Here is a 26,058-nt window from a genome sequence, read left to right as displayed (position 1 = left end):
TTATATTTTGCAACAGGTGTCATTGTTTCAAAGGAAGACGTAAGGAAGAGTTATACTGTATCCTCGTTGACAATAATGGGAATCCACCATAGACACGTTATTTTCTCAAAAGGAATCCCCACCTGTGACTTCATGTGAAACGAAAATGAAGGGGGTGTTGGAGAGTCCAGTCGTTGATAGATCAGTTTCTCTTCTCATAATTCGCTTGCTTTGTTATGTTGGTAAAATCTGAATACCAAATTATAGTGTAAACATTTCCCCTATGTAATAATGTTTGGTCATACATGTACCTATTATTCTATTGTTCCACCAATGTTCCACTATTTTGTTGACGTTTCTTAAATATACCAAGTCTAAAGGGGTTAGATTATGACGAATACATTTGAAAAGGCAAATATAGAGCTCGAATAATGATGATCCTAGATAATACATCGACATAAACGTTGTCTTTTGTTTCAAAAGTGTGTAATGTATTATATATGCAGAACAATTTGTATTGAATCTATATTGATATCCTAACCCACCCGCTGATGTATAAGTGGTTCGTTCCGAAAAGGTGGGGGGTTTCCCCTCCGCTGAAAGTAATGTGCTGGTCTGCGAGCTACCATCAATAATACTTTACTGCCCTACAGGCGCTCGAGGACAGAAGTAAAGGGAAACCGAATACCCGTGAATTCACCTGAAGGTTTGACAAAGGATTACAAGGTAAATGCCCGTTAGACAGAAGAAATAGCTAACTACATCGTATCACATTACCCTTTTTTTATTTTTTAAATCGTTTAGCTACTATTATTTTGTTTGGCTCCTGCTGGAAATTATTCATCTTGACGACCAGATAATGGGTCACGATTCAGTTAACGTTATCTAGTAGCTATCTTGGCTAGCCAGTACTGGCAGCAGCAAGTGTCATAACAAGGTTTTGCTAGCAGCAAGCAAAGTCGTCTACAGTAGCTAGCTGGTTAGCCATTCACTCAGCTAACTACCTAACTAGTTCAATGTGTTGGTAGCTAGCTAGACCTATAAAGGACGCCGCGCGTATTATATAGGGCTAGCTAGCTAGATGGTTAGTTGGGTAGCTAGCTAGCCCTTGATCATGACTCAGTTCCAATACGTTACACATAAGTCATTGGACGAAAGAGTCTTCTATACAGGGGAGTTTAGTTAAGAGCTCGGTCTGAACATCATTAACACGCATTGCTCGCGGTACGGTTTTGGAAGCATAAGGACCTTATCTTTCATATCAGCAATAAATAATTTGATACACACATTTATAGGGTTAGTGTTCCAACACAGTCATATCTCCATGCAGGGCCGGTCCTTACCGTTCTGCCGCCCTAGGCGATAATATACATAAAACAACCTGTTTTTCAGATGTTAATTTTAGGTTCTGAATGAAAGGTTAAAGGGTATGTTTAAAATACACATTTTCCAGGACGTTGAAAAGGCATCTTTTCCGGACGTTGAAAAATACCTATTATCCGGATGTTGAAATCAGGTTCATATTCGGTTCTGGATGACAGTTTAAAATACTTTTTTTCAGGGATGCGAGAGAGCGTGCTATGGAATAGAAGTGTTTTGTTAAAGCTCCACTAAATTTTTAAACAAATTCATATTTATCTTAATCTCTCACGACCTATAATTTCAAACCATTGTCTGACGATATGACAAAAGGAAAAGGCACCAAAAAAGGGGGCGCTAAACAAGATAATTTGGACAAGACAGACAACAAACCGATGTCAACATCGCCGACCCACGAGGAGTTAGCTGAAGATGCTAGCTCCCAAGAGTTCCCCACAGAACCCACTCCGATTGACCTACTAGCCGCTATAAACTCACTAAGCAAGAAGGTGGACACAAGATTGCCTGATATCTCGAATAGTATTGGGACTTTGACTGAAACTGTGAAGCAGATGACAGTTGATCACGAGGCCAGGCTACAGGACATTGAGAATCAGTGCAAAACGTTAAAAAATGACAACAAAACCATGAAAGGCCGTCTGGAAATGCTCGAATCGCATTCAAGATGCCTGAATATTTCGGATCCAGGAGGACACCGAGAAAGAGAAACCCACTGAATTTGTATCGGAGCTGATACAGGCACTGCTGGATATTGAACACTTCAAAATGCCCATCCTGATTGACCGCGCACACAGATCACAGACAACGAAGCAGGCCAAGGGCGCACCACCAAGGCCATTCATTGCACGGCTGCACTACCCCCAGACCAGGGATCTCATCCTCAAGCTGGAGGTGAGGAACCAACGGAAAGAGTATGATGAGTTGCGCAAGAAATGCAGGGCGCCCAACATCCGATATGGATTCCTCTTCCCAGTCCGTTTAAAAAAAGTTATTTTTTATATTGAACCTTTTTATTTAACTAGGCAAGTCAGTTAAGAACAAATTCTTATTTACAATGACGGCCTACCCCGGCCAAACCCTCCCCTAACCCGGACAACGCTGGGCCAATTGTGCACCGCCCAATGGGACTCCCTATCACGGCCGGATGTGATACAGTCCGGGATCGAACTAGGGTCTGTAGTGATGCCTCTAGCACTGAGATGCAGTGCCTTAGACCGCTGCGCCACTCGGGAGTTAAGGTGACAGTCGAGGGATCAACACGTACGTTTGACACCCCAAAAGAGGCCGAACTGTTCTTGTCAAGCAAGCTCCCTGGCTGTGGATACAGAACTGCTGTGTCAGCCGGCTAAGTGGCCAAATATAGGCCAGGAATGTGTTTGAATTTCCTGCCGATGTCTGTCTTTTCCATCAGAAGATCAGAAATTGGGACTTAAAATGATGGGTGAGATGTTATTGCTTTATATAGCATTGTTTAGCCTATCATGTTTTAGGCCCACTCACCCCTAACGTGACAGTTAAGTGTTATTTAATCTTTGTTTATATGCAGAGCATCTATAGATGCCGAGTTTAAGTTTTATGTCTAGTCACCCAAAGGTTTGTGTGTGTTAGTCAAGGAGTACTTCATTTGGGGAAGTCACTCAGTAATGGGACGGGAGGGAGGATGAGGTCTGTGTTTTATGTTCACTTTTAGTACAGGTGGCATGACAAGATCCCGCACAGCAGGACGTTTTTGTTTTGGGTTTTATATGACAGCAACCATTTGCTCTAAAATAAGTAATGCCACATAGTGACCGGGCACAGCCATGCCTCCTTGCCCGTCCAACATTTCCTCATCTCCCAGCCCGTCTAATGCGACTAGCCCCGATGCTCCTCCCTCATTTCCCCTGCCCCGCTACACAGTTTCTCCCTGCAGGCGGACACTGAGTCTGAGATGCTAAAGGAGCTCCTTAAACGTTACCCCCCAAAAAAGTATTCTTTAAGGATGCAGCCCCTATCATCACCGAGCCCATCTCTGACCTTTTTTTAACCTGTCTTTCCTCTCTGGGGAGGTTCCCATTGCATGGAAGGCAGCCATGGTGCATCCTTTATTTAAAGGGGGAGATCAAGCTGATCCTAACTGTTATAGGCCAATTTCTATTTTGTCCTGTTTATCAAAAGTGTTGGGAAAAAACGTATACAATAATCAACTGACTGGCTTTCTTGATGTCTATAGTACTCTCTCTGGTAGCAATCTGGTTTCCGCTCAGGTTATGGATTTGTCACTGCAACCTTAATGGTCCTAAATTATATCACCCTTGATTCTCAGCAAGGTTGTGTTGTTATTTTTATTGACTTGGCCAAAGCTTTTGATACGGTAGACCGTTCATTTTACATTTTAGTCATTTAGCAGACACTCTTATCCAGAGCGACTTACAGTTAGTGCCATTCTTGTGGGTCGGCTAAGGAGCATTGGTGTCTCTGAGGGGTCTTTGGCCTGGTTTGCTAACTGCCTCTCTGAGTGCAGTGTATGAAGTCAGAACATCTGCTGTCACAGCCACTGCCTGTCACCAAGGGAGTACCCCAAGGCTCGATCCTAGGCCCCATGCTCTTCTCAATTTTCATCGACATAGCTCAGGCAGTTGGAAGCTCTCTCATCCATTTATATGCAGATGATAGTCTTATACTCAACTGGCCCCTCCCCAGATGTTGTGTTAAACACTACAAAAACGCTTGTTGGACACTAAGAAAGCTTTCTCTGCCCTTAACCTTGTTCTGAACACCTCCAAAACAAAGGTAATGTGGTTCGGTAAGAAGAATGCCCCTCTCCTCACCGGTGTGATTGCTACCTCTGAGGGTTTAGAGCTTGAGGTAGTCACCTCATACAAGTACTTGGGAGTATGGCTAGACGGTACACTGTCCTTCTCTCAGCACATATCCAAGCTGCAGGCTAAGGTTACATTTAGACTTGGTTTCCTCAATCGTAATCGCTCTTCTTTCACCCCAGCTGCCAAACGAACCCTGATTCAGATGACCATCCTACCCATGCTAGATTACGGAGACGTAATTTATAGATCGTCAGGTAAGGGTGTTCTAGAGCGGCTAGATCTTCTTTACCATTCGGCCATCAGATTTGCCACCAATGCTCCTTATAGGACACATCACTGCACTCTATATTCCTATGTAAACTGGCAAGACCCACTGGTTGATGCTTATTTGTAAAATCCTCTTAGGCCTCACTCCCCCCTATCTGAGATACCTACTGCAGCCCTCATCCTCTACATACAACACCCGTTCTGCCAGTCACATTCTGTTAAAGGTCCCCAAAGCTCACACATCCCTGGGTCGCTCCTCTTTTCAGTTCGCTGCAGCTAGCGACTGGAACGAGCTGCAAAAAACACTAAAACTGGGCAGTTATCTCCATCTCTACATTCAAAGACTCAATCATGGACACTCTTACAGACACTTGTGGGTGTTTCGCGTGATGTAGTATTGGCACGTTTCTTCCTCTTCGATATATATGAAATAATGTGACCTCTAATCACAGCCTTGAGAGATTTACAAAGGGTAGAGTCATCAACATCCCCCGTGTCATTAGCTCCAAGGAAAAAAGCAATCTGCGCCTTCAAATACTGTCTCACAGGTCCTCAACTGGCAGCTTCATTAAATAGTACCTGCAAAACACCAGTCTCAACGTCAACAGTGAAGAGGCGACTCCGGGATTCTGACCTTCTAGGCAGTTGCAAAGAAAAAGCCATATCTGACTGGCCAATAAAAATTAAATATTAAGATGGGCAGTCTGAGATATGGCTTTTTCTAGACACTCAAATGTATTTGTCCTCTTGCTCAGTTGTGCATCGGGGCCTCCCACTCCTCTTTCTATTCTGGTTAGAGCCAGTTTGCGCTGTTCTGTGAAGGGAGTAGTACACAGCATTGTACGAGATCTTCAGTTTCTTGGCAATTTCTCGCATGGAATAGCCTTAATTTCTCAGAACATGGATAGACTGACGAGTTTCAGAAGAAAGTTATTTGTTTCTGGCCATTTTGAGCCTGTAATCGAACCCACAATTGCTGATGCTCCAGATACTCAACTAGTCTCAAGAAGGCCAGTTTTATTGCTTCTTTAATCAGCACAACAGTTTTCAGCTGTGCTAACATCATTGCAAAAGGGTTTTCTAATGATAAATTAGCCTTTTAAAATGATCAACTTGGATTAGGAAACACAACGTGCCATTGGAACCCAGGACTGATGGTTTCTGATAATGGGCCTCTGTACGCCTATATAGATATTACATAAAAAATCAGCTGTTTCTAGCTACAATAGCCATTTACAACGTTAATATAATATGCCATTAAGCTGACGCTTTTATCCAAAGCGACTTACAGTCATGCGTGCATACATTTTTACATGTGGGTGGTCCCGGGGATCGAACCCACTACCCTGGCGTTACAAGCGTCGTGCTCTACCAATTGAGCTACAGAGGACCACGTGGTTAACAATGTCTACAGTGTATTTCTGATCAATTTGATGTTATTTTAATGGACAAAAAAATTGCTTTTCTTTTGAAAACAAGGACATTTCTAAGTGACCCCAAACTTTTGAACGGTAGTGTATATGGATAAATACAAAAGAACGTTGTCTGCAAAGAGGGAGATTTCAACAATTACAGGGTAAGTTTAACATGCCAGCAACACATTTTTTTCCAGATGCCTCCAAATCAGGAATTTCTTAAGGACACATATCCCACAGTATGGCATTAAATCATATATTAGATAGCCTTATCAAACCCCATTCAAAAGTGTTGGTCTCTAGACTTTATGATGTGCTACAGGCCCACATAAAGGTATCCTCAGACACTATTAAAAGGGCTTGGGAGCAGGAACTTGATTCAGAAATCTCAGATGAGGACTGGGTAGAAGGCTCCATGAATATACAGTTGAAGTCGGACGTTTACATACACCTTAGCCAAATATATTTAAACTCAGTTTTTCACAATTCCTAAAATGTAATCCTAGTAAAAATTCCCTGTCTTAGATCAGTTAGGATCACCACTTTATTTTAAGAACGTGAAATGTCAAAATAATAGTAGAGAGAATTATTTATTTCACTTCTGACCCACATTCCCAGTGGTCAGAAGTTTACATACACTCAATTAGTATTTGGTAGCATTGTCTTTAAATAGTTTAACTTGGGTAACACGTTTCTGGTAGCCTTCCACAAGCGTCCCACAATAAGTTGGGTGACTTTTGGCCCATTCCTCCTGACAGAGCTGGTGTAACTGAGTCAGGTTTGTAAGCCTCCTTGCTCGCACACGCTTTTTCAGTTCTGCCCACACATTTTCTATAGGATTGAGGTCAGGGCTTTGTGATGGCCACTCCAATACCTTGACTTTGTTGTCCTTAAGCCATTTTGCCACAACTTTGGAAGTATGCTTGGGGTCATTGTCCATTTGGAAGACCCATTTACGACCAAGTTTTAACTTCCTGACTGATGTCTTGAGATGTTGCTTCAATAAATCCACATAATTTTCCTTCCTCATGATGCCATCTATTTTGTGAAGTGCACCAGTCCCTCCTGCAGCAAAGCACCCCCACAGCATGATGCTGCCACCCCCGTGCTTCACGGTTGGGATGGTGTTCTTCGGCTTGCAAGCAACCCCCTTTTTCCTCCAAACATAACGATGGTCATTATGGCCAAACAGTTCTATTTTTGTTTCATCAGACCAGAGGACATTTCTCCAAAAAGTACAATCTTTGTCCCAATGTGCAGTTGCAAACCGTAGTCTGGCTTTTTTATGGCGGTTTTGGAGCAGTGGCTTCTTCCTTGCTGAGCGGCCTTTCAGGTTATGTCGATATAGGACTTGTTTTACTGTGGATATAGATACTTTTGTACCTGTTTCCTCCATCATCTTCACAAGGTCCTTTGCTGTTGTTCTGGGATTGATTTGCACTTTTCGCACCAAAGTACGTTCATCTCTAGGAGACAGAACGCGTCTCCTTCCTGAGCGGTATGACGGCTGCGTGGTCCCATGGTGTTTATACTTGCGTACTATTGTTTGTACAGATGAATGTGGTACCTTAAGGCATTTGGAAATTGCTCCCAAGGATGAACCAGAGGTCTACAATTTTATTTCTGAGGTCTTGGCTGATTTCTAATGATTTTCCCATGATGTCAAGCAAAGAGGCACTGAGTTTGAAGGTAGGCCTTGAAATACATCCATAGGTACACCTCCAATTACATTTCCGTCATTTAGCAGACGCTCTTATCCAGAGCGACTTACATTATTCTATATATATTTTTTCATACTGGCCCCCCGTGGGAAACGAACACACAACCCTGGCGTTGCAAACACCATGCTCTACCAACTGAGCTACCTCCCTGCCGGCCATTCCATTCCCTCCCCTACCCTGGACGACGCTGGGCCAATTGTGCGCCGCCCCATTGGTCTCCCGGTTGCGGCCGGCTACAGCAGAGCCTGGATTCGAACCAGGATCTCTAGTGGCACAGCTAGCACTGCGATGCAGTGCCTTAGACCACTGCGCCACTCGGGAGACTCAAATGATGTCAATTAACCTATCAGAAGCTTCTAAAGCCATGACATAATTTTCTGGAATTTTACTTAGTGTATGTAAACTTCTGACCCACTGGAATTGTGATACAGTGAATTATAAGTGAAATAATCTGTCTGTAAACAATTGTTGGAAAAATTACTTGTGTCATGCACAAAGTAGATGTCCTAACCGACTTGCCAAAACTATAGTTTGTTAACAAGAAATTTGTGGAGTGGTTGAAAAACAAGTTTTAATGTTTTTTTTTTTTTTAAAGGTCAAGGGGTCATCATGGGAAAATCTGCCTCCTAGAGATGAACGTACTTTGGCACGCGTAAACAAGATGGCGTATTGAATAGAAATCGGTACAAAACACCAAGATAAAAACATAATATTCAAAATCAGTAAGTTAGACTAAATATTAGCATTTCATATATTCGCAGTTAATATAATTCAATCTGGATAATAACAGAAATAAGATCATAAGGCTAGAGAAATATATCGACAAATATTACTACAACAAGCAACACCCAAACATGACTGAAGACAAGCGTGGAGAGCCGATCCCCAAAAGAAAACGCGACTCATCGACAGATACAGATGATATATGCTTTTCACCACTAGGTATGGTAAGTGTGGAAAGCGACCTGTTGAAGTCGATAAATGACAAATTGGGCATATTAGAATTGGTCAGTAAAGACGTAAAAGAGTTGAAAGCGAGTCTTCAAATGAGTGACGAAAAAGCTTTGGTAATGGAGAAAGAAACCAAAGAAATAAAAGTGACAGTCTCTAAAATGGAAACGGACGTTAGGGAATTAAAAAAGGAGAACAATCTTCTGAGAGAAGCCTTACTAGACATCCAAACTAGATCGATGAGGGAAAATCTAGTACTTACGGGTATTCAGGAAAAGGAGGGAGAAATAACAGAGAATATTATGAAGGACTTCCTGCATACAGCGCTACAAATCCCACTCGAGGCTGTCGATAAAATCCAACTCGAACGTGTACATCGTTTCGGAAAAAGAGGACAGAAATATGAGCGCCCAATCGTTGCCAAATTTGCTTTTTTTAAGGACAAAGCTATGGTGAAAAGCCTGGGAAAAAGACTTGCTGGCACGAAAATAGGCATGAATGATCAGTTCCCGAAGGAGATTGTAGAAAGGCGCAAAGTTCTGTATCCAATCTTCAAGGAAAACAGATTAAAAGGGAAACGTGTTGCACTAGTGGTGGATAAATTATATATTGACAACCAAATGTTCAGAGACACAAAGACTACTCCATGGCTATTCTAAAAGTTGTAATGGAGGAGTCAAATATTGGAGCACCTGATACTAGCAATGATAGGGATTGTAATATTAAATAATATTTATAGTAAGTATAGTATTTTATAAATGGATAAAACGATATAACAAGCAGAATAATACATCTTTATATACAAATAATTAGAACATGGATTTTTTGGCGGGAGGTTGTTGTTTTGGCGGATGGTTGTTGTGGTTGGTCCTGTGTTCTCTCTGGCGTCCTTTCCCCCTTGCAGCAGATGTGGATGCGGGTGCGTTTGCACGCTCTGCCCATTTCTTCCGCAGTCAACCATGTGGTGTGCATTTTTGTGTTTGAAAAGGTACGGCGTTAAGTGAGTGAGAGGGGAAATGGTTGCATATCCCAGAGCCGACCGGGGGTCTATGAACAGGGGTAGTGAGAGAGAGAGCTTTCAATTTTGTGTAGATGAGGGATATACATTTTTAAATATAGTATACATCTAATCTAATTATTCATTGTCCTATCATGATGGAAAGATCCCTAACCCTATAACCTGGACACCCACCTGAGCGCGACCCATACACCAAAGAGAAGTTCCCATCTATTTTATGGACCTGCTGTGAATATGCAGCCTAAATAGAGAAATAAATGCGGTCAGAGACCTACTTGAGCAGCACCGCCCCCTCAAGATTCTGAGCCTGCCTGGCAGGGTTGGTCCTACAAAGCCAGAGCCCCCTGATGGGAGAGCATAATATACAAGGAAATTCTCAAAGCTGCTAATGAGAACCTTGACGACCTTTTACCTAGCCGGTGAGGATTCCGGTGGGGTACGCCCACCCAGGTAGTGGCAGTGCTGGCAACACTGGCTGCAGTAACCCATGGGGAGGGGGTCACACTCGGACAATCAGAGAGGGGGTTTATCATTGTGGCCCAGGTGGCACAAAATAATCAAAGGTCTGACCGCATGGAGATGCTTGGGAAAATGGTTACAACAGGGGATCAGAGTGTTTGTGTCTCAGGTGAAGAGGGTGGATCTGATCTCCATCACCTAGGACTTGACATAGATTAAGTAGATTAATCAAATCTCACATTGTTATCAATTTCTGCTCAATTTGCATGCTTTCTCAATCAGCTTTAACTGTATGTGCACTCGTAGATCAAGTTATTTCTCGAGTTGGGCTCTGGGATGTAACAGCCGTTGAGTATCGGATTTTATGGTGGATTGTGGAGGAGGGGGGTTGAGTGTGTTGGAGTATGTGAGTATGTGCGTGTGTGCTGGTCTGGCATCTGTTGTGGGGGGGGTGGGGATGTTGGGGGGGGGGGTATGGGATGGACCGCAGGGATTATTTGCTAGGATAATAATTGCTTGTCAATGAATTAAATGTAATACAATGGCAATCCTGGTTATATGTTAGAATCCTATGCGTGAACTGCAGACATTATTACGCATATTAATTGATAATGATGGAAAATAGGATATGCATAATAAAAAAAATAAAAAAAATAGTTATATAGATATATATATATAGAGGTGAAAGCATTGGAAATGCTTTTGGCGGTTAACCTGCTTCTGTTTTGTGGGTGGCACTGTGTGCTGTTTTCGATGGATGGGTCCTGGCCTCTCGGGGACTTAGGGATACGGAGGGACGTGGGGGGGATGCTGATCACTGGGATGACGGCTCAACTTGGGATGGGGAGGGGCTTTAGCGGGGGAATTAGTGGAGAACAATTGAAGGGTTACTCCGTAGCAATGCAAATATCACGGTACAGCTATATGGACACTCAATCATTACGCTATTTTTTATTGGTAAATTTACAAACATATATAATGATAAATAGACTTGAAACTTGTATCTCATTATGGTGTATGGTGAAATAAGTATAGCCAGTTATAATTGTAATGGCTTAGCTGATAATAACAAAAGAAGAATAATATTTACATGGCTCAAAGAGAAGGAATATAATATCTATTGTATACAGGAAACTCATTCAACAATTCGAGATGAAGTAGCGTGGAAAAAAGAATGGGGGGGGGAAATATACTTCTCCCATGGGCAAAGAAATTCAAAAGGGGTGATGATATTAATTAATAGTAATTTCGATCCGAATGTGCAAATTGTCCAAATAGATACGCAAGGTAGATGGATTATTTTAAATATGGTATTGGACCATAAACAGATATGGCTCATTAACCTTTACGGACCAAATAATGATGATCCACAATTCTTTGACAATATATATAATAAATTATCAAGCCTGCAAGCAACTCAAGACAATATTATTATGGTGGGGGATTATAATACTGTTTTAAATAGCTCAATGGACCGAAAAGGAAATCACACCACAAACAATCACCCACATGCTCTTAAGGAAATTGTGAATGTCATGGATACATTAGAACTAGTAGATATATGGAGGCTTAAATATGCTGATCTAGTGAGATATACATGGCGGAGACTGAATCAAGCTAGTCGTCTTGACTTCTTTCTTATCTCATTCTCGTTGGCACCAAAAGTAAAAAAAAGTGTTGATAGGGGACAGAATGCGGTCGGACCATCATATAATAGGCATATACATTACTCTGACTGAATTTCCACGTGGGCGAGGATATTGGAAATTTAATCAAAGCCTATTAGATGATAATTTATTTATAATTAGAACAAAGGAATTTATAACTGACTTTTTCCAACATAACATAGGTACAGCGAATCCCCTTATTGTATGGGACACCTTTAAATGTGCCTTTAGAGGCCATGCAATTCAGTACTCATCTCGAAAACAAAAGCAATTTAGGTCAAAAGAGTTTATACTAAGAAAGGAAATAGAAAGTCTAACAGAACAGATAGATGGCAATAAAAACTGTAACAGAGGCTCAGAATAAATTAGAGGAAAAACAAAAAGAAATGGAAAAACTTATTCAAGAAAGATCAAGTGTAATATATTATAAAAATAAAGCAAACTGGATGGAATATGGGGAAAAATTCACAAAATTCTTTTTTAATCTTCAACATAGGAATGCTACCAAAAAGAACTTAATGAAACTGGTTACAATTGACGGAGTCACCCATAATTCACCTAATGATATTTTGAAGGAAGAAACAAAGTATTTTAAGCATATGTTTTCTTTTCAGTCGCCTCCATCTCCTCTAACTGAAGCTAATTGTAGAGATTTTTTTTCTGATTTTTTTTGATAATGTCAAATTAACAGCCACACAGAAAGACTCATGTGAAGGTGAAATTACAGAGGAGGAACTTCTGGATGCAATTAAAGACTTTAAGTCCGGGAAAACTCCAGGGTTGGATGGCATACCAATCGAGGTATACCAAACCTTTTTTGATATACTAAGAGGACCGTTATTAGCATGTTTTAACCACTCCTATGTAAATGGTAGATTATCTGACACTCAAGAAGAAGGTCTGATCTCATTATTACTGAAACAGGATACAAGTGGAAAATATAAAGATCCAGTCCATTTACAAAATTGGAGGCCCCTTACACTTCAGTGTTGTGATGCAAAAATCCTAGCAAAATGTATAGCGCATAGAATTAAAAAGGTATTGTCGGATATTATTCATTTCTAATCAGACAGGTTTTTTACATGGAAGATACATTGGAGATAATATAAGGCAAGTATTGGAAACAATAGAACACTATGGAAAATATGGGAAACCAGGCCTGCTATTCATAGCAGACTTCGAAAAGGCATTTGATAAAGTTCGACTGGAATTTATATATAAATGCCTGGAGCATTTCAATTTTGGAGAATCTCTTATAAAATGGGTCAAAATCATGTATAGTAACCCTAGGTGTAAAATAGTAAATAATGGCTATTTCTCAGAAAGTTTCAAACTGTCAAGAGGAGTGAAACAAGGTTGTCCACTATCGGCATATCTATTTATTGTGGCCATCGAGATGTTAGCTATTAAAATCAGATCCAATAATAATATCAGAGGATTAGAAATACAGGGCTTAAAAACAAAGGTGTCATTGTACGCAGATGATTCATGTTTTCTTTTAGATCCACAACTAGAATCCCTCCACAGCCTCATAGAGGATCTAGATACATTTTCTAACCTCTCTGGATTAAAACCAAATTATGACAAATGTACTATATTACGTATTGGATCACTAAAAAATACAATTTTTACATTACCATGTAGTTTACCAATAAAATGGTCTGATGGTGATGTGGATATACTCGGAATACATATCCCAAAGGAAATAAATGATCTCACTTCAATAAATTTTAATAGAAAGTTAGCAAAAATAGATAAGATCTTACTACCATGGAAAGGAAAATACCTGTCAATTTGTGGAAAAATCACCCTGATTAACTCTTTAGTATTATCCCAGTTTACCTATTTGCTTATGGTCTTGCCTACGCCTAGCAAACAGTTTTTTAAATTATATGAGAAAAAAATATTCAATTTTATTTGGAACGGCAAGCCAGACAAAATTAAAAGAGCATATTTATATAATGAATATGAATTCGGAGGACAGAAATTATTAAATATTAAAGCATTAGACCTATCACTAAAATCTTCAGTCATCCAAAAGTTATACTTAAATCCGAACTGGTTCTCAAGCAAATTAGTAAGATTGTCTCACCCACTGTTCAAGAAAGGCCTTTTTCCCTTTATTCAGATTACAACCTCTCACTTTCAGTTATTTGAAAAGGAAATAATCTCCCAAATGTCACTATTTCTAAAACAAGCCATAGAAAGTTGGTTGCAATTTCAATTTAATCCTCCAGAAACGACAGAACAAATAATGCAACAAATATTGTGGTTAAATTAAAATATACTAATTGACAAAAAACCTTTATTTTTTGACAGAATGTTTAAAAAAGGCATAATCTTCGTAAATGATATCATCGGTAGGACTGGTGGAGTTATGTCGCACATGCAGCTAACAAAAACATATGGAAATGTCTGCTCTACCCAAAATTACAACCAAATAATTGCAGCCTTACCGCAAAAGTGGAAGAGGAAAGTTGAAGGGGGAGAAAGTAAGGAACTTGTCTGTCGGCCTTGCATTAAAGAACATAATTGGTTAAGGAAAACTGTGATAAATAAAAAAGTATATCAGTTTCACTTAAGGACCAAAGGATTGACAGCAGTCCCATATAGATTGCAAAATAGTTGGGAAGAGATCTTTGACGTACCGATCCCATGGCATAGTGTTTATGAACTGACACGCAAAACGACACCGGATTCAAAAATTAGAATCTTTCAATTTAAATTATTATATAAAATTCTTGCTACCAATAGAATGTTATTTATATGGGGGATACAATCTTCCCAGCTCTGCAGATTTTGCTGTGAAGAGATAGAATCATTAGATCATTTGTTTTGGTTCTGTCCATTTGTAGCTTGTTTTTGGACACAGGTCCAGGAATGGCTAAAGGATTGCAATATTTACCTGGAACTAACCTTGCATTACTGGGTGATCTGAAAAGTCATAGTCAATCAATCAATAATATAATAATACTTTTAGCAAAAATGTTTATTTTTAATTCACAATCTGTAGAAGCAATGAGAATAGAAAGGTTCAGAACTTTTGTAAAACATCACAGTACGGTTGAAATATATATGGCAAATAGAAATCCTATATGGATGGTGTTAAGAGATAGATGGGAGGTATTGAATAGAGTTGAAGGGTGGGACTAATAACAACAAATAATAACAAAGATAGCTAATAATGTAAGCATACTGTGTCCATAATAAGTATATAGGTTGTATGTTGGGAGCTTTTGGGAAAGAGCACAGTTAGAAAGATATGGCATTTAGAAGCAAACCGGATGGACATCATGAAAATGATCGGAGAGGTTGAGAGTAGAAGAAGTTCAGGAGCAAATAAATAAATATATATATATATATATATAGATATAGAATTATTGTAAAATGAACTCTGTCCATAAGGTATAGACCAGAAGTAGAGGCCTGGGCGTTGTTGTTCACTAATTTACTCCAAGTAGGGAAAGGATGGTGGGGTTGAAAAGTAATAAAGGGGAATATATATATATATATAAAATATAAAAAAAAACATGGGGGATTGGAAGTGATGCAGACAATTACATTGATAGAAGATACAATCTATCTGCAATATTAAGCAGATCCATCCCCCCAAGAAGAAAAAAAAAAAAAAAAAAATTTTTTTTTTTACTTAGTGTATGTAAACTTCTGACCCACTGGAATTGTGATACAGTGAATTATAAGTGAAATAATCTGTCTGTAAACAATTGTTGGAAAAATTACTTGTGTCATGCACAAAGTAGATGTCCTAACCGACTTGCCAAAACTATAGTTTGTTAACAAGAAATTTGTGGAGTGGTTGAAAAACAAGTTTTAATGACTCCAACCTAAGTGTATGTAAACTTCCGACTACAACTGTAAAAAACAGTTCAGTGAATGCCATACACAACCTTGTTTAGTTTAAGGTGGTAAACGGGTTACATTACTCAAAGGTTAAACTGCATAAAATATTCCCAGACACCTCACCACAGGGTGAGAGGTGCAAGCAGGATGAGGGGACTTTGACCCACTTATTTTGCACATATCCTAAGTTACATTCTTACTGGGTTCTCATTTTTGATGACTTATCTAAAGCTTTTGATAGTTATAGCCCCAGACCCATTGATCGCTCTGTTTGGTACAGTTGATGGGAATAACCAGGAAGGGACAGCGGTCTCTCTTTTGTACTCTATTAGCAAAAAGGCTCATATTGCAATTTTGGTAATTGGAGACTGTACCTACCTTTTTGAAATGTGGTTACGGGATTTAGGGAATGTAATGCGTATGGAAAAGATTCGATACAATACCTCCAATAGAAGTCCAATGTTGTACAAAATTTGGCAGACGATACTGGATAAATGGTCTATTCCCCCTTCATAACTGGGTTGTTCATCTGTTGCTACTCTGTGCTGTATTCTACTCAATATTTATTTTTGGTTTAACTACACTGCTTGTAATGACTGCTGTCTTTATAATATGTACCTAATAGGATTATTATATATATATTTTTGTGTGTATGTGAGTTAAGTTTTGTTTTGTCCTCAAAATTTGCCATTCCATTCAACACTACAATGAATGTCAATGTTTGTATCTGTCTTTTTCTATTGGAAAATAATATATTTTATATTTGAAATTCTTCAAAGTAGCCACCCATTGCCTTGATGACAGCTTTGCACACTCTTGGCATTCTCTCAACCAGCTTCTTGAGGTAGTCACCTGGAATGCATTTCAATTAACAGGTGTGCCTTCTTTAAAGTTAATTTGTGGAATTTCTTTCCTCAATGTGTTTGAGGCAATCAGCTGTGTTGTGACAAGATAGGGGTGTATACAGAAGATCGCCCTATTTTGGTAAAAGACCAAGTCCATATTATGGCAAGAACAGCTCAAATAAGCAAAGAGAAACAACAGTCCATCATTACTTTAAGACATGAAGGATAAGTTCATTAGAGTTACCAGCCTCAGAAATTGCAGCCCAAATAAATTCTTCACAGAGTTCAACATCAACTGTTCAGAGGAGACTGTGTGAATCAGGCCTTCATGGTCGAATTGTTGCAAAGAAACCACTACTAAAGGACACCAAGAAGAGAAGAGACTTGCTTGGGCCAAGAAACACGAGCAATGGACATTAGACCGGTGGAAATTTGTCCTTTGGTCTGGAGTCCAAATTTGAGATTTTTGGTTCCAACCGCCGTGGCTTTGTGAGACGCGGTGTGGGTGAACGGATGATCTCCGCATGTGTATTTCCCACCATAAAGCATGGAGGAGGTTTTATGGTGTGGGGGTGCTTTGCTGGTGACACTGTCTGTGATTTATTTAGAATTCAAGGCACACATAACCAGCATGGCTACCACAGCATTCTGCAGCGATACGCCATCCCATCTGGTTTGGGCTTAGTGGGACTATCATTTGTTTTTCAACAGGACAATGACCCAACACACCTCCAGGCTGTGTAAGGGCTATTTGACCAAGAAGGAGAATGATGGAGTGCTGCATCAGATGACCTGGCCTCCACAATCCCCCAACCTCAACCCAATTGAGATGGTTTGGGATGAGTCAGACCGCAGAGTGAAGGAAAAGCAGCCAACAAGTGCTCAGCATATGTGGGAACTCCTTCAAAACAGTTGGAAATGCATTCCAGGTGAAGCTGGTTGAGAGAATGCCTAGAGTGTTCAAAGCTGTCAAGGCAAAGGGTGGCTATTTGAAGAATTCAAATATAAAATATATTTTGACTTGTTTAACATGTTTTTGTATACTACATTATTCCATATGTGTTATTTCATAGTTTTGAAGTCTTCACTATTATTCTACAATGTAGAAAATAGTAAAAATAAAGAAAAACCCTTGAATGAGCAGGTGTCAACTTTTGACTGGTACGATCGGCCTCATTTTTGGTTTTGAATTAAAGTGTAAAATAGCTAATTTATAGACAAATCAAGGTTGGTCCAGACCGGACAAAATCTGAACCAAACATATGACCAAAAACCAATGTCCGTGGATGTGGAAATCAAGGATGTTTGGGACCGCACCAAAAGAAGATGTCCAAAAGGCGTCGGCGTCTGTCCGTGCTTACTGAGGTGTTGCCTGAAATTGAATTTTATGAATGCCCATCTATGTGGTAAGCCTACCGTTTGTAAAACACAAAAAAAAAAGAAGTCTGGACAGGACCAGAAAAAGACGTCGGCCCGTGCTTACTGGGGTGTAGCCTAACATGTCGGCCCACAATGGAATTTTATGAATGTCCATCCATTTTGTAGGCCCACCGTTTGTAAAACAGGCTGTTGCATTGGCTTTATTAGTCCTAATTCCTGTGACTAATCACTTTTTTATTTAAGCTCTGAATATCAGCTACCCAACTTTATCAGGAGTTATCATGAGCCTATTTGCAATGTGTTTACACAGCGGGAAATGCAGAATTATTCAATTTTTCGCTATGATCAGCTTGTCAAAAATGTAGGAATACAAACTTGAAACCACTGATCATAACAATGAGGTGAAACTCCTGGACAACAGTTGTGATTGTCCATTTTACTTTGACCTGTGCTGTTTGTAGGATATGCTAGTTAACATGACAGCGCATTTTTTTTTTTGATTAAGCCATTTAGGTTGGGCTATTTGATCGGAGAAACCTACATGATGTAAAAAGTGTCCGTCTCATTACATTGTCATACATTTTATCTCCAGCCTATAGGCTATAGAAAAGGCCACATACTCTTTCTACCATATCCTATATCTGCTACGTGATTTATTCGATTTTATTTGACGGAACGTTTGTGAAGTGCCGCAGCTATGTATCTCCAACAGCACCCTGGAGAGGCGCGCTGGGAATGGACAAGCAAAAGGCTGAGTGATATGTCTTATTTATTATTATAGTTCATGGCTCTACGCTGACATTTTTTACAAGGAGTACATGATGTGCTCCTAAGTAGAAATGTAGAAGCACACACAAATCTTGGAGAACAATTAAAGTATTTGTTTTAATGATAAGAAATGACTAAAAGTTCATGAATAAAAGTTTTTAGGTGTGATCAATGCTCAATCAAGCACAATCATTAGGTGAGACAAATGTTCAGCTGCCCCTTTTAAGGGAAGGGCCATTACCATGGTCTGTGATGTAAAACAACAAAAAAAACCTCTATCATTGAAAAGCAACCTAGCACCTAACAAAACGATATAACTGGCCAAGAAACACAAGGACAAAGTCACACTTTAGTAGCCTTTCTTGTCAATTCGACCAACTTCTACATGTGGCCTTTGGATTTTTGAAAAACTGTTCCCAAATGCCGGTGTGACCACCCGCCAATGTGGCTGGTGAAAGACATTCTTACCCGCCAATTACAAAATCTACTCTCATTTGGCGGGTGTGAATTTCCAACCCGGGTGTCTCTGCCCTGGGCATCAGGTGGCAACAAATTAACAGTACAGCAAACAGTTTAGCAGTTACCGGCAGGCCCCGGTGGCAATAAATTAATACAACCAAAAGTTTACCTTGACTTGGAAGAGTTCCAGTGTTGGATAGCCATAACCAGCTAACTAACATAACATCCCTCTCTGTTTGAACCGGGTGTTTCAGTAGGCTAAACTATCTAGCTGCATTCGCTAGCTGTGAAAGTAAAAAAAAGAAGTGTGTGTGTGTATGTATGTATGTATGTATGTATGTATGTGTGTATGTGTGTATGTGTGTATGTGTGTATGTGTGTATGTGTGTATGTGTGTATGTGTGTATGTGTGTATGTGTGTATGTATGTGTGTGTGTGTGTGTGTGTGTGTGTGTGTGTGTGTGTGTGTGTATATATACACACAGTGGGGAAAAAAAGTATTTAGTCAGCCACCAATTGTGCAAGTTCTCCCACTTAAAAAGATGAGAGGCCTGTAATTTTCATCATAGGTACACGTCAACTATGACAGACAAAATGAGAATTTTTTTTCCAGAAAATCAAATTGTAGGATTTTTTATGAATTTATTTGCAAATAATGGTGGAAAATAAGTATTTGGTCAATAACAAAAGTTTCTCAATACTTTGTTATATACCCTTTCTTGGCAATGACACAGGTCAAACGTTTTCTGTAAGTCTTCACAAGGTTTTCACACACTTTTGCTGGTATTTTGGCCCATTCCTCCATGCAGATCTCCTCTAGAGCAGTGATGTTTTGGGGCTGTCACTGGGCAACACAGACTTTCAACTCCCTCCAAAGATTTTCTATGGGGTTGAGATCTGGAGACTGGCTAGGCCACTCCAGGACCTTGAAATGCTTCTTACGAAGCCACTCCTTTGTTGCCCGGGCGGTGTGTTTGGGATCATTGTCATGCTGAAAGACCCAGCCACGTTTCATCTTCAATGCCCTTGCTGATGGAAGGAGGTTTTCACTCAAAATCTCACGATACATGGCCCCATTCATTCTTTCCTTTACACGGATCAGTCGTCCTGGTCCCTTTGCAGAAAAACAGCCCCAAAGCATGATGTTTCCACCCCCATGCTTCACAGTAGGTATGGTGTTCTTTGGACGCAACTCAGCATTCTTTGTCCTCCAAACACGACGAGTTGAGTTTTTACCAAAAAGTTCTATTTTGGTTTCATCTGACCATATGACATTCTCCCAATCCTCTTCTGGATCATCCAAATGCACTCTAGCAAACTTCAGATGGGCCTGGATATGTACTGGCTTAAGCAGGGGGACACGTCTGGCACTGCAGGATTTGAGTCCCTGGCGGCGTAGTGTGTTACTGATGGTAGGCTTTGTTACTTTGGTCCCAGCTCTCTGCAGGTCATTCACTAGGTCCCCCCGTGTGGTTCTGGGATTTTTGCTCACCGTTCTTGTGATAATTTTGACCCCACGGGGTGAGATCTTGCGTTGAGCCCCAGATCGAGGGAGATTATCAGTGGTCTTGTATGTCTTCCATTTCCTAATAATTGCTCCCACAGTTGATTTCTTCAAACCAAGCTGCTTACCTATTGCAGATTCAGTCTTCCCAGCCTGGTGCAGGTCTACAATTTTGTTTCTGGTGTCCTTTGACAGCTCTTTGGTCTTGGCCATAGTGGAGTTTGGAGTGTGACTGTTTGAGGTTGTGGACAGGTGTCTTTTATACTGATAACAAGTTAAAACAGGTGCCATTAATACAGGTAACAAGTGGAGGACAAAGGAGCCTCTTAAAGAAGAAGTTACAGGTCTGTGAGAGCCAGAAATCTTGCTTGTTTGTAGGTGACCAAATACTTATTTTCCACCATAATTTGCAAATAAATTCATTAAAAATCCTACAATGTGATTTTCTGGATTATTTTTTCTCAATTTGTCTGTCATAGTTGACGTGTACCTATGATGAAAATTACAGGCCTCTCTCGTCTTTTTAAGTGGGAGAACTTGCACAATTGGTGGCTGACTAAATACTTTTTTCCCCCACTGTATATACAGTGAGGGAAAAAAGTATTTGATCCCCTGCTGATTTTGTACGTTTGCCCACTGACAAAGAAATGATCAGTCTATAATTTTAATGGTAGGTTTATTTGAGCAGTGAGAGACAGAATAACAACAGAAAATCCAGAAAAATGCATGTCAAAAATGTTATAAATTGATTTGCATTTTAATGAGGGAAATAAGTATTTGACCCCCTCTCAATCAGAAAGATTTCTGGCTCCCAGGTGTCTTTTTATACAGATAACGAGCTGAGATTAGGAGCACACTCTTAAAGGGAGTGCTCCTAATCTCAGTTTGTTACCTGTATAAAAGACACATGTCCACCGAAGCAATCAATCATATTCCAAACTCTCCACCATGGCCAAGACCAAAGAGCACTCCAAGGATGTCAGGGACAAGATTGTAGACCTACACAAGGCTGGAATGGGCTACAAGACCATCGCCAAGCAGCTTGGTGAGAAGGTGACAACAGTTGGTGTGATTATTTGCAAATGGAAGAAACACAAAATAACTGTCAATCTCCCTCGGCCTGGGGCTCCATGCAAGATCTCACCTCGTGGAGTTGCAATGATCATGAGAACGTGAGGAATCAGCCCAGAACTACACGGGAGGATCTTGTCAATCATCTCAAGGCAGCTGGTACCATAGTCATCAAGAAAACAATTGGTAACACACTACGCCGTGAAGGACTGAAATCCTGCAGCGCCCGCAAGGTGCCCCTGCTCAAGAAACACATATACAGGGCCGTCTGAAGTGTGCCAATGAACATCTGAATGATTCAGAGGAGAACTGGGTGAAAGTGTTGTGGTCAGATGAGACCAAAATGGAGCTCTTTGGCATCAACTCAACTCGCCGTGTTTGGAGGAGGAGGAATGCTGCCTATGACCCCAAGAACACCATCCCCACCGTCAAACATGGAGGTGGAAACATTATGCTTTGGGGGTGTTTTTCTGCTAAGGGGACAGGACAACTTTACCACATCAAAGGGACGATGGACGGGGCCATGTACCGTCCAATCTTGGGTGAGAACCTCCTTCCCTCAGCCAGGGCGTTGTGGATGGGTATTCCAGCATGACAATGACCTAAAACACACGGCCAAGGCAACAAAGGAGTGGCTCAAGAAGAAGCACATTAAGGTCCTGGTGTGGCCTAGCCAGTCTCCAGACCTTAATCCCATAGAACATCTGTGGAGGGAGCTGAAGGTTCGAGTTGCCAAACGTCAGCCTCGAAACCTTAATGACTTGGAGAAGATCTGCAAAGAGAAGTGGGACAAAATCCCTCCTGAGATGTGTGCAAACCTGGTGGCCAACTACAAGAAACGTCTGACCTCTGTGATTGCCAACAAGGGTTTTGCCACCAAGTACTAAGTCATGTTTTGCAGAGGGGTCAAATACTTATTTCCCTCATTAAAATGCAAATCAATTTATAACATTTTTGACATGCGTTTTTCTGGATTTTTTTGTTGTTATTCTGTCTCTCACTGTTCGAATAAACCTACCATTAAAATTATAGACTGATCATGTCTTTGTCAGTGGGCAAACATACAAAATCAGCAGGGGATCAAATACTTTTTTCCCTCACTGTATATATATATATATATTATACGAAATTTAGCTCGCTCACTTCTCCTTAATTTTGGAAGAAATAATTTGTTCTCAACTATTGTCTTTCTCTCTCTTTGAGTCAACTACTCACCACATTTTATGCACGGCAGTGCTAGGTAGCTGTAGCTTATGCTTTCAGTATTAGATTCATTTTCTGATTCTTTGATTGGGTGGACAAGTCAGTTCATGCTGCAAGAGCTCTGATAGGTTGGAGAACATCCTCCGGAAGTTGTTGTAGTTACTGTGTAAGTCTATGGAACCCTACAGAGTATTGCTGAGGCTACTGTAGACCTTCATTGCAAAACGGTGTGTTTTAATAGATTATTTAGTATCGTTTTTTCTAAACAGGATAACTAAAATCTCTCCTCTCTCAAAAAATGTGATCCCTATCTTCTGCAGTGTCCATCAGTGTCTTGATATTTCATTAGGCATAATGCTTACAGGGCACTGCCTTGAGCAAACCATAACTCTCGCTACTATCATCATAGTAATGACCGTCTCATGATGAGCCACTAACGTCAGTGTTATTTTACATCTAACTAATACAAGCCAAGATGTTAGTTTGAAAGAGATTCTGTTCAAGCATGAAGGAGAACTCTTCACTTCTAAATGTCTTAACAAATGTTGGATGTTGTGCAAGCTCTTCATGCCTCATGTCCTGCCATGTGCTCTTGTCTCTGTGTTTGTTTTTCCCTTTGAGGCAGTATGGACGAAGAGGAGCAGTTTGTCAACATCGACCTAAACGACGACAACATCTGCAGTGTCTGCAAGCTGGAGACCGACACGGGGACCATGTCCTTCTGCCATGTCTGCTTTGAGCTCAGTATCGAAGGTGAGAGAGAGGCCCCAGTCCCAAGGGCTTGTTTAGCAAGTGGGAATGAAGAGTAAACAAAGTGGTCAATATACAGTGGGGTCTGAAATGATTGACACCCTTGATAAAGATGAGCAATATTGACTGTATAAAATAAGTAATTCAAATACTGAGCTAGATTGTATGCTCAAATGGGGAAAATGTTTTATACTAATAAAATAGCTCAGAGAAAGATTTTAGTTTAACAAGTGTTTTTTTCTTCTTCTTCTCAATGGTACGGGTTGACACCCCTAAATATTCTTTAAAATAAAGTAGTCAAAAGTTTAGTATTTCGTCCCATATTCCTAGCATGAATCGTGAACAAGGATGAGTAAGAAAGTTACTGAGGGACAAAACTTGAAACAGTTTCGTATTTTTTTTACTAGCTACAGTGGGGGGGAAAAGTATTTAGTTAGCCACCAATTGTGCATGTTCTCCCACTTAAAAAGATGAGAGGCCTGTAATTTTCATCATAGGTACACGTCAACTATGACAGACAAAATGAGAGAATTTTTTCCAGAAAATCACATTGTAGGATTTTTAATGTATTTATTTGCAAATTATGGTGGAAAATAAGTATTTGGTCACCTACAAACAAGCAAGATTTCTGGCTCTCACAGACCTGTAACTTCTTCTTTAAGAGGCTCCTCTGTCCTCCACTCGTTACCTGTATTAATGGCACCTGTTTGAACTTGTTATCAGTATAAAAGACACCTGTCCACAACCTCAAACAGTCACACTCCAAACTCCACTATGGCCAAGACCAAAGAGCTGTCAAAGGACACCAGAAACAAAATTGTAGACCTGCACCAGGCTGGGAAGACTGAATCTGCAATAGGTAAGCAGCTTGGTTTGAAGAAATCAACTGTGGGAGCAATTATTAGGAAATGGAAGACATACAAGACCACTGATAATCTCCCTCGATCTGGGGCTCCACGCAAGATCTCACTCAAAATGATCACAAGAACGGTGAGCAATAATCCCAGAACCACACGGGGGGACCTAGTGAATGACCTGCAGAGAGCTGGGACCAAAGTAACAAAGCCTACCATCAGTAACACACTACGCCGCCAGGGACTCAAATCCTGCAGTGCCAGACGTGTCCCCCTGCTTAAGCCAGTACATGTCCAGGCCCGTCTGAAGTTTGCTAGAGTGCATTTGGATGATCCAGAAGAGGATTGGGAGAATGTCATATGGTCAGATGAAACCAAAATAGAACTTTTTGGTAAAAACTCAACTCGTCGTGTTTGGAGGACAAAGAATGCTGAGTTGCATCCAAAGAACACCATACCTACTGTGAAGCATGGGGGTGGAAACATCATGCTTTGGGGCTGTTTTTATGCAAAGGGACCAGGACGACTGATCCGTGTAAAGGAAAGAATGAATGGGGCCATGTATCGTGAGATTTTGAGTGAAAACCTCCTTCCATCAGTAAGGGCATTGAAGATTAAACCTGGCTGGGTCTTTCAGCATGACAATGATCCCAAACACACCGCCCGGGCAACGAAGGAGTGGCTTCGTAAGAAGCATTTCAAGGTCCTGGAGTGGCCTAGCCAGTCTCCAGATCTCAACCCCATAGAAAATCTTTGGAGGGATTGAAAGTCTGTGTTGCCCAGCGACAGCCCCAAAACATCACTGCTCTAGAGTTGATCTGCATGGAGGAATGGGCCAAAATACCAGCAACAGTGTGTGAAAACCTTGTGAAGACTTACAGAAAACATTTGACCTGTGTCATTGCCAACAAAGGGTATATAACAAAGTATTGAGAAACTTTTGTTATTGACCAAATACTTATTTTCCACCATAATTTGCAAATAAATTCATTTAAAAATCCTACAATGTGATTTTCAGGATTTCTTTTTCTCATTTTGTCTGTCATAGTTGACGTGTACCTATGATGAAAATTACAGGCCTCTCTCATCTTTTTAAGTGGGAGAACTTGCACAATTGGTGGCTGACTAAATACTTTTTTTCCCCACTGTACTTTTGCCTTCTTGCAGTGCAATACTTCAACCTCTAGAAACTGTGCGTAGGCCTACGCATGGTCTAAAGTTTGCAGGAGGATAAGCACATTCTCAAGTCAAGTTCAGTTTTTATAAATGCCAACTTTTGCATGAAAACTGTTGCACATGTTTTGGGGCATATTTTGTGCGTACGCAACGTTCATAAATGAGGCTCCAGGCATTTACATTTGTTGGATGACTTGAAAATAGAGCTCTTTGGCCACGCACACCAGTGGTGGGTTTTGCATCGAAAGAAGGATGCGTAAGCAGGAAAGACCCCATACCTTCTGCAAAATATGGTTGTGGATCTTTGATGTTATGGGGCTATTTTGCTTCCACTGGTTGTTAAAGTCAACAGCATCATGAACTTGACCAAGTACCAGGTAATTTCTGCCAAAAGCCTGGTTGGCTCTACCAGGAGGCTGAAACTTGGCAACAGGTGGATCTTCCGGCAAGACAATAACCCCAAGCACACATAAAAATCCACAAAATAATTGTTAATTGACCACAAAATCAACATTTTGCAATGGCC

The 26,058-nt window shown here is 40.5% G+C and overlaps 1 protein-coding gene across 2 annotated transcripts in view; it reads left to right on the top strand.

The window, feature by feature from the left end:
- Positions 1 to 616: 616 nt before the first annotated feature.
- The window catches only part of LOC311136679 (protein EURL homolog), a 55,027-nt gene continuing 29,585 nt past the window's right edge, over positions 617 to 26,058 (top strand). Inside the window, exons 1-2 of one of the 2 annotated variants that reach the window (XM_084170895.1) lie at positions 617 to 705; positions 23,378 to 23,505. In XM_084170895.1, the coding sequence (XP_084027021.1) occupies positions 23,379 to 23,505 (127 nt within the window). In that variant the 5' untranslated portion in view covers positions 617 to 705; position 23,378. Of the gene's footprint in view, positions 706 to 23,373; positions 23,506 to 26,058 lie in introns of both variants that reach the window. The other variant, XM_084170896.1, reaches the window with a different exon arrangement.

Source organism: Coregonus lavaretus, assembly GCF_964263955.1.
Source record: "Coregonus lavaretus genome assembly, chromosome: 10".
NCBI classification, from domain to species: domain Eukaryota; kingdom Metazoa; phylum Chordata; class Actinopteri; order Salmoniformes; family Salmonidae; genus Coregonus; species Coregonus lavaretus.
Note: the sequence above shows the minus strand (reverse complement) of the source record. Positions and strands in the feature narration are given on the sequence as shown.